The sequence below is a fragment of the Prosopis cineraria genome, unplaced genomic scaffold, assembly GCF_029017545.1.
Source record: "Prosopis cineraria cultivar Desert tree isolate PC_DT_omini unplaced genomic scaffold, ASM2901754v1 PC2, whole genome shotgun sequence".
In the NCBI taxonomy this organism is placed as follows: domain Eukaryota; kingdom Viridiplantae; phylum Streptophyta; class Magnoliopsida; order Fabales; family Fabaceae; genus Prosopis; species Prosopis cineraria.
In genome coordinates, this window is record NW_026555333.1 from 8510996 (window position 1) to 8520765 (window position 9770).

At 30.9% G+C, this 9770-nt stretch overlaps 1 protein-coding gene across 2 annotated transcripts; it reads left to right on the forward strand.

Annotated features, from left to right (window-relative positions):
* The first annotated feature begins 4209 nt into the window (after nucleotides 1–4209).
* LOC129301992 (fatty-acid-binding protein 2) lies at nucleotides 4210–9501 on the forward strand. Of its 2 annotated transcripts, none has more exons than XM_054940647.1 (11): nucleotides 4210–4367; nucleotides 5388–5985; nucleotides 6092–6314; nucleotides 6753–6828; nucleotides 6920–7022; nucleotides 7246–7314; nucleotides 7784–7820; nucleotides 7905–7979; nucleotides 8063–8114; nucleotides 8319–8363; nucleotides 8468–9501. In XM_054940647.1, the coding sequence occupies exons 2-11, from the start codon at nucleotides 5480–5482 to the stop codon at nucleotides 8563–8565; spliced, it is 1284 nt and encodes a 427-aa protein (XP_054796622.1). In that variant the 5' UTR covers nucleotides 4210–4367; nucleotides 5388–5479; the 3' UTR covers nucleotides 8566–9501. The 2 variants fall into 2 exon arrangements, with proteins under 2 accessions (XP_054796622.1, XP_054796621.1); XM_054940646.1 differs by lacking the exon at nucleotides 4210–4367 and adding an exon at nucleotides 4405–4647.
* Nucleotides 9502–9770: the final 269 nt, after the last annotated feature.

The window sequence follows — 9770 nt, forward strand, 5'->3', positions numbered from 1 at the left end:
TTTTATTTTTATTGCTAATATTAAATTTTAATAGTTTGAATTTTATTTTTAATCCTTTTTATAATTTAAAAATTTTTAATAATTATTTTATCAAAATCAAACCCTTAAAACATTTAAATTTTGATTCACAATTAAAAAAGCGAAAAGAATGGAAGAGGACGCGGTGGAAGTCAGGAAGATGGAAAACAGCCTCTTCCCGCTTTCTCGGTCCCATTGCTTCACTATGCATTTTGTGGGATATTCATTTTTTATTGGCACCGACAAGTTTGTTGAGGGTTAAAAAAAAAAAGACGAAAAAAACGTTTCTTATCGTGGGATTGTATTTTTGAACGAGGAATCTGAATGGTTAAATTTCACTATCACTTTCCAGATTTATTCACTATTTTGTAGAGGGACGTGTAATTAATACTCACATTACATTTAGGGATATTCACAAAATGAGATAAGATTGAGATACTCTCATCCAGTGTTTTGTCTTGAAAAAAAAATTGAGATTAAATTTTAATCTCGTGTCTTATACCTCGTCCCGTCTCGAAAGTCGTCCCATTTTATTAGAAGTCAAAACGGGATCAGGACAAAATCGGGATGTCTTGCTATCCCGACAAATCAGGCAATATTGAAGAAAGATCTGGATAATAACATTTATTAAAATTTTAAATTATATAATTTATTAAGTTAAAATCAAAACAACACAAGTACATAAATCATAACAATTTAAAGTTAATTATTGAATTACATTAACCACAGTTACACATTATAATAGCAAATACAAGTAATCTTTAGGCTATAAGATTAGCAATAATAGGCAAGTCAAGTATAACATTAAATCATTATTCTTCTACTTTAATGGAGATGTATTAAGCTAATTACTCTTCTGAAAATAAAACAAGAAATACATTATAAATAAAAGTTATTAAATAGATAAATATAAGAATAAATTATATTAATATAATTAATATATTATAAAGAAAGATATTGCCATGTTTACTTAATATCATTAAAATTATCAATATAAAAATTTTTAGTTTTAAATAAGAATTGTAAGTATTAAAATTATAATTGATAATTAATATAAGTATAAATTATCTTAATATAATTAATATACTTAAAATAAAAAATAAATATATATATATAATGTTCAGATGGGACGGGATGTTCTGATAATAATTTTATATCCCATCCTGTTTCAAAAAATCCCATCTCAATTATTTTCAAGTCGAGATAAGACTTATCTTAATATGATGAAATGATGTCAGATCACTTGGGATGGATGAAGTTGAACACCCTTAGTTACGTCTGCTATTTTCGTTTCATTCCCTCCATCTGCGTTAAAAACGCAGAACAGTGATCGGATTTGGCTCTCCACTAACCTTTTTTCTCATTTCCTTTTGACTACCTAAAATAAAATTTAGAGCATTCAAATTTAATTTTAAATAGTTCAGATTTAGAATTATTTTTATTTTATACTCATTAAAATAAAAAATATTAGTAAATTCATTTTATCACCAAAGATATGTACCATTTAATTTAATATTAAATTTTTTTATAATTTTTACATGTTGGCATTCACTGTATACAATTCAATTTTAATATTAATTTTTTATATTTTTATAAATTATTATTTTAAAAAAATGATATTAAAAGTGAAGATAATCTGTCAACGACACTTTTCAAGAAAATATTTTTATAAAAAAATTATAAATTAAAAAATTTAAATTCAAACCATTCAAAGTAAATCCAGATAATTAATTATAAAAGTTATATATATTTAATATTAAATTTTTAACCCTCCAAATTAAATATGGACTATTTTGATTGGAGATAAAATAAATTTATTAAAAAAATTAGTAAATATAAAATAAATAATAAATAAATAATTTTGACCATTTAAATTTAATCACAATCTAGATTTTATTTTAAGTTAGCGGAGGGAAAATAGAAAGAAAGATTGACGAAGAGAAGCTAGTCCATAATTGTCACGACTCACGAGGGCCATGTATACTAGGTCTCATTATCGTTTTCTTGATAAAAGGTACTCCTACATTTTTTACATTATTATTCACAGGCATTTCAAAATGACAACATATCACCTGAAAGTAGGGCTACATAAAGGATTAATTCAATAAAACTTCAACCTAATTTAAAATCTAGCCCTATTTATAAAAAAAAATTGAATTAAGTAACTCATGATTTAATCTGATTTTAATATAATTTGAAATCAAATAGGACCATATTAGTATAGTAGGATTATAAAATTAGTCTTGATCTTATCCAATATCTCACATTGTTTTTTTTTTTTATCTATGAGAGGTATCAATTTATTTTAACATAATAAACTTAACTAACATAGTAAATTACTATTAGTTATATAAAATTTATCACAACAGTAACAATTATAAATCCACAACAATATCTAACAATGATAAAAAGTTTTTAATTATAACACAAATGATTTAAATTAAATAACCTTCAATAATATTAGTCAACCTTAAATATGTCTAAAGCCTATTGTACTAAGTTAACAATAAATTTTACCAGTAAAAGGAAAAAATTAAGGTTAGTCAATGCTAAAACTTTACTCAATATTCATGATTTCACAAATATAAACACAAAAAACTATTAATTATTATTATTATAAATTAACTTATTGTAATAAAAATTAATGAATTAATTATAATTAAATTAAATAAATTTATAGGATCGAATTAGATTAAATGGTCAAGGTACTCGGTCTTTTATCCAATCCAATTAAAAAAAAAGAGTCTAATCTTTTTTATCCTAAAAGATTAAATTTTATTTAGACCGATAGGATCAAGTTTGTGTCAAGTTGAATCAAATTGAATTGGACTGAAAAATTTTTGCATATCTCTAAAAGTTAATAATTTTGCAAGATAAATCATTCATGTGTTTTTATGCACCGCTTATTGAGCTTGAATTAATGAGAATGAATCGCAACCTTAAATCAATGTCAAACAGTTAATGTCATTATTTTTTATTGTAAAAGATCAAAATTTTATTTCAACCAAGTTTTTACCTAATTTTAATTTTGAATGACTGACAACAATATTATTGACTTTGTGAGTTTAAATAAATTTATAATAAAATATAAACTTAAATTGCAAACTTAAATTATAAATTCTTAAGACCTCTATAAATAAATAGTCATTAAAAATTTATTATTAAATAATTAAAATATAAAATATGTCATAATTTAATTCTAAATATATTTAAAATATAAATAATTAAAATTAATTATATTTACACTGATAAATCATCATACAAAAAATAAAAATTTTAAAATAGAAAAACTTATTTTTGATATTTTCTTCTTTTTTTCTATTATTAATTTTTGATTTTTAAATTTTTTAAATCAGGTTTTATAACTTTTGTGACCGAATTCTTCATAACATATAGTTGAAAGTTTATGAATAAATTATCATAATTTTATAAATTAAAAATGTAAAAACACTAAATTTAAAAAATTAATTCGAAAGTTTAACAATTATGAATCACAACATCCATAAGTGATTGATAATATTAATTTTATTTTAACAATATTTTATTAATAGTATAAGTATATATTAATAAAGCATAATAATAATACTTTACAAGCTTACTTTTTAAAACAAAATTATTAATTTTTAAAATGTCTCTATACACTTAATCATTATGTGACAATATCACTTCAATTCTTTTTTCATTTAAAGTATAATATTAAAAAATATCATTAATAAAATTTTATTTTTATTAAATTATCTTATAATTTGCAATAATTTTTTTAAAATTATTTTATAATTTAGGATGAAGTGAGTAATTGTTTTTTTTTTATTGCCCAAGATATTCTTATAGCCAGCAACTGTGAGATTAATTTATAGAGTTTGAATATCATTTAAAGGTTGTCTTTTTTAAATGATGTTTTTACATACACATTTTTAAGAATTAAATCTTAGAATTATGTTTAAGGGTCCAAATTGTTTCCATATATGCTACATTCACTTGCTAGTGACTAATTGTTTTTGTTAACACACGCATCAGTGGGGAGGGCCAAGGGGGGCATAAAATTGGGGGTGAGTTTGGTTTCCCTTTTGTTTCCGTGAGATTTTTTTTTTTTTTTTGGTTTGTTTTTACCAGCCTATTTCCGTGAGAATTTGGAAATGCAAATGGTCAGGCAAATTGCAAAACAAACGTGAAAATGGAGGACGGTGACAAATGGACGCCGCCAAGGCAACCGACGTTGGACGACCTGTCGTGAAAGGGAAGTTCGCAGATTCGCCTACCTGAGATCCTCGAGGACATAAACGTCATCTCCAGATTGTCCGAGGTGATTTTGTGTCACCAGCTGCCAGCGTGACCATTGAATCCTCCCGGTCTCCTTCTCTCTCTCTCTTCAAAAAACGCGGCTCACGAAAACTCGGAAAAAATGAAAACGAAAAGCTTTCCCTTTATATTTTGTTCCTTTTCCATTTCTGTCCAAAAGAAGCTTTTGAGTCCACAATGACGTGCTCCACGTTTGTGCTCAAAGCATATTCCATTTTATTTCTTTAACCAAACTTCACGTTCTCACACTTCACCGAAAAATCTGATTGATTCGCCTGCAATTCCTGGATCTAAACGGCCTCAAAGAAGTCTGTTTTGTTTCTGTTTTAGGTTCGTTTCGTTTGTCCCCCTTGCATGATTTTGCTTTGATGATCGGAGAAAAGCGGAAGTGAAGGAACAGAAGCTCCATTTCCTTCCCCCTTTTTTGAGCATTTGCCTTTCAATGTTTATTCGTTTGATCTGCTAGGACCTATATGAAATCCGATACTCTTTCTTAACTTTCCCATTCTTTTTCTTTTTTTCGCGCTTCTGGGAAAAAATTCGTTGCTTTAGCCTGGACTTGAAACGGAATCGGTGTTTAATTGATCAGCAAGAGGCTCGCATGGTAAACTTAGTTTGGTTCCATCTTGGAAATAATGAACTTTCAACTCGAAATGTCATTAATAATTGCTTTGCAGCAAATTCCTTGACTGCGTTGTATTTTACAAGTTACTATGGCAATGTGTTGTTCGCACCAATGAAGAATTTGATATTTATTATAATGGTCAGATAATTGTCTTTATAAAATCCCCATTACATTATTACATTGTTGTCAATATTTTTATTCTTGATGGTAAACGAAAGATCGTTTGTTTGGTTGCTTGAAGTTTGGACGTTAAAATTGGAACTGGGGCTACCAGCCCCAGTTCTAGAATCCGCAGTCTGTTCTTAACATGAAATCAATTTTCGTCCTACGCTTGTTCTTAAACATGAAATCAATTTTCGTCCTACGCTTTTATAAGCTTTGTGTCCTGTTTTGCCCTATTGATATGAAACGGATTTTGATAACCCTCTGCCAAAACTCAATGCAGGTTGTTGAGTAAAAGCATTATTTTGCTGCTAAACACCTTAAATCAGTTGGGGAGGTTTGAAGCTCCTACATTAGATATTAGACAAAGTAAAGATGAAGAGCGATTGGTTATCTTCCATGGGTTCTGATGGAGTTCATCCTGACATCTTTTCGTTGGAGCCATTTGTATTTCATAACCTTGGGTCTCATTTATTTTCACAGCTACATTCATTTGCGGACAATTCTATTTACCAGTCGAGAAACTTATATGTGCCGGGAAGTTTGGCTCTTCAAGAGGCATTTAATCGTATATCAGGAATTGCTGGTGCTTTTTTAGTTTGGTTCTGTAGTGGAACCAACTCAAAGATATCCCGGGATATAGCAGGTTCTCAATTTAGAAGTAGCGGGGCTTCTATGCAGGTCAAGCCTATGTCTTCTGTTGGACATAATCTAGTTGGGTTTCACTTCAGCTTTAGATCAGAAAGAAAATCTATTGCCCCCGTGGCCTTAGCCAAGATTTCTAGTTCTGCAATGAGGCTACTTTGGAGAGAAGTGAAAAGGCTTCAATCAAATCCTGTGCTGTCTCTAGCTGCAGTATTGGTACCACCAATTCAAAACTTGTAAGTCACACTAAAAGATATTTACTCAGCTTGAATCATTCTGGGCGTGGGAATTTTTTCTCGTTGTTTTACAATGATGAGCTTGTTTCCATGTTATTTACTGCAGATCATCAACGGTGCTGACCGGTCCACTTGAGAATACTGAGGTGTCAATGCATGGAGGCAAGGACCAAATCCCTTGTGAGGTTAAGAAAAAGGGATGTGCTCAACTATCTTTTCCTGAATTGAACCTGACGAAGCATGTGGTTGAGCCTAAAACTGGCATTGAGTTTCCCATGATCTTGAACAATGTAGTAGATGAAGAGCAGGATGTCAACTTAAACTCTGAGGTCAGTATTCAATTTTCAAATTTTTCTGGTTTTTTCTCCTCTTGCTTATCAATAGGTAATAGGATTAATTTGTGCCTTAATGCATTTGCTCGTGAAAATTATTTCATCTGGCTTTTGATATATTGTTTTCTTGAAAAAATACATAGCTAGTGTGTAAGCTCAGAAATGTATAATTGACTGAAAATTAGCAAGGTAGTTAAAAATAACCTGCTGTATAGGAGGCTTTTTGTGTGAAAATCTTTAGTTTTTTCCTCTATTAAATTTTGTCTAGTAATCACGCAATATGAATTGTGATGGGTTAGACTGTGACTGGTTTTTTCTTTACCTCTCTTCTGGAGGTCCGTTTGATTGTCATTTGTTTCAATGACCTTTCCCAAATGCAGTCCTTGAGGTTCATATCTTTACATCAACTAACATAAGCTTCTAAATTTGCTTCAGGTCCTGGTTGGAACTGGGTCCAGAACCATGACAATAGTTAAAATCAAGTCTTTAAAGATCTATGCATTTGGTTTTTGTAAGTTTTCTTGAATACTTGGTACTAATTGTTACATGGTAGTGTCAGCAAAATTATTGCCATATATTGAACCACTCTCATTCTTTAACAGATGTTCATCCTCACTCCCTCTGTGAGAAATTGGGTCCAAAATATGCATCATTTTCTGCTGGTGAGCTGAATAACTCCCATGGTTTCTACAAGGATCTTCTTAGGTATTGAAAATCATTTATGCTATCTGTATATTAAGTTTATCAACTTAGGAGGTTCCCTTTTTTTGGTGACGGTGATTGTAATTGATCATCATAAAGTACAAAGGGGCATTTTACAGACCAATCATGAGTCATCTAGCACATGCATCTGAGTTGCAAACTTATGTTGATTGATTTCATGGTTAAGATGTTGACTTTGCTGTGTGTGTTGGGCTTTTTATCACAGGGAGGATGTTGAAATGACTGTGAGGCTTGTCGTGAATTGCAAGGGGATGAAAATCAACACCGTGAAAGAGTTAGTAATTTTGTTTCACTTCTCAGCTGAGGATTTTTTTTTAATTTTAAAAATAAGGAAATTCTTACTTGATTTTAGAGTCTGTTTTGCTAGTTAGATTGGGTTTTGAATTTTCCTCTAGGTTTTTAAGTTGTATTGTTGCATGATTATGACACTTCCAAATTATTTTGCACTATTTAAAAATTCTGTTGTTGGATTCTCGATTGATGAATATAGTCAACAATTAACTTTTCCCTTTTAGCATATCTGAACCTTGATGTTTAAATGTAATCTGGTTGTCATTGGATCAAGTATATCAATTTATGCAATTTTATATGGATGCAAACCTAGACGAAGGTGAATCAAGCAGGTCATTTCTCTTTTAAAGCATCCTCAATAGTACTTTAAAAGTCTTAGACATTGAGTCGATGGTGTAAGTGACGAACTGCTAATCTTTTTCTTTCTATTTTCTTTTTGCGGTTCATTGCAGAGCTTTTGAGAAATCCCTTCGAGCTCGCTTAGTTAAGGTAATTCACAGCCACTGGTAAAATAGTTTTTTGGTTGTTTCTCCACGGACTAATTCAAACTGTTCCCTTGGCTTCTTTGCTTAGACAAATCCAAGTACAGATTTTTGTTGCCTGAGGAAATTTCGTTCATACTTCACACAAGATATTCCATTACCTTTGGTAAGCCATATACCAATCTGCATTCTTTCTTCTCTATTTTGAGGATCGCTTAGGGTTACTTTTGCTTTATTACAATGTTTCAGGGGACAACAATCAATTTTCGACGGACAGCTGATGGATGTCTGATTACTGAAAGTGAGCATGAGTACTAATTGGTCGAATTTATGAATTTTTTGACACTAAATTTATACTATTCTCTTAGGCCTTTGGTTTTCTTGACAAGAAATAGCGTAACAAAATTCTTTTTTTGCCTTCTTGTTTGTCTGTCCGTATTGTTTAGAGGCAGTTCTAACTTAAATTATTGACGTTTCACTGCTAAAGTGTTGGTTTTATGTACAGTTGGAGGGAATCACATTGGAAGTGTCCCCAGCAAAGATTTATGTCGTAAGTCATATTCAGATTTCGGGTTGAAATCTAAGACCATGTATTTAATATAACATTCCTTTGTCAAGTATTAAACCAAAGTAAGTTTTTATCATGTTTTGCAGGGGCCTTCTTTGACATGTACATTGGGGATGAACCTGTATCTGAGCAAACAAAAGAAGAGATTGGCAAGAACGTTGTTAATATCATTAGAAGGTGTTGAAATGGCTTCATTTTCGACCTCCAATTGTCTTGGTTTTTGGAATGGACAATTGGCAACCGGTGGCATATACCATCTGGTTGATGGCATGAGCAGTGGCTATTCGAATATGGAATTAGATCTGCCTTTAAAGTTTAGATCATGATTTGGGGTTACACTGGACGGTCATGGCTTATACTTTTCGAGGTTTGCCCCCTTCTTCAAATTTGATTGTCACTCAGTTATTCTTTTTTTAGATCAATTGAGGGTAAGCATTGTTTCCCCGCCCACATACTAGATGTATAATAATTTTATTGAAAGAAAAGAGGGTAGTGAATCACTAGTATCACTCGTTGTGCTTAGCTGAAAGCAATAGGCCGAGGTGATGGTGAGGCTCTGAACCGTTGATGGGACCTGGTTCATTGACTCTGATATGCAACATGCATCTGTTCTTTTTGATTACTATCTTGGTCTTGCCCACCTCTTTATACATGGAGGGGTTTAGCACTTCAGCAGCAGCAATGGAGTTCATAGGTATATGAATCCATGGCACTGATTTTTCAGTGAAATTGGATAAATATCGTGAAAGCAAATGAAATTTTTTATGGCATGACCATGGATGAGAATGGAATGGACGCAGCGAGGTGGAACATGAACAGCTTACCTGGGCGACCTCTTTTAGAAACAACTTGCAACTATTGAATAATTTTAGCTATTTCTCGGAGACTGTTTGCTAAGCGGTTTGAAGAAAATTAGGGAGTCTGTTGGCAATGGCATCTGTCAATGGTTTGGTAATTGATAGGCAGCAACGTGTGTGCACTCTCCAATTGGGCTTAAGTTATTATGAATTTAGGACCTGGGAGAATGATAATTAAGAGAATTAATGTAAATGTAAAACAAGGGTCAGTGTACAGTTGAAACTTCAAAATTTACCACTTAAACTACTGTATTTAATTGTCATTCTCCCCTTGGAATTTTGTTTGACATTCAAGGATCCTTTGAGAGTATTCATTATAAGTAAGGATCCTTTATTTAATTTAAAAGCAGATTTAAAGGACATGAATTTTATTGACGTATTTATTTGTGTAATTTGATTTCTTTAAGAATGAATATTAAACTTTAAAATGAAATTTTAAAAATAAAATCAAAAGCCAAACAATTTTTGGATTCAACGTGAGTTTTAAGGACCGAGCCAGGTAGCCGGTTGGCGGTTTAAGCCATCCAAATTT

What these genes read in the sequence shown, in the direction of transcription:
- LOC129301992 (XM_054940647.1), top strand. Translation starts at nt 5,480, where the DNA reads ATGAAGAGCGATTGGTTATCTTCCATGGGTTCTGATGGAGTTCATCCT. An exon ending in TTCTACAAGGATCTTCTTAG is followed by an intron (nt 7,023 to 7,245) that starts GTATTGAAAATC and finishes TTTTTATCACAG; the next exon opens with GGAGGATGTTGAAATGACTG. An exon ending in TGGATGTCTGATTACTGAAA is followed by an intron (nt 8,115 to 8,318) that starts GTGAGCATGAGT and finishes TTTTATGTACAG; the next exon opens with TTGGAGGGAATCACATTGGA.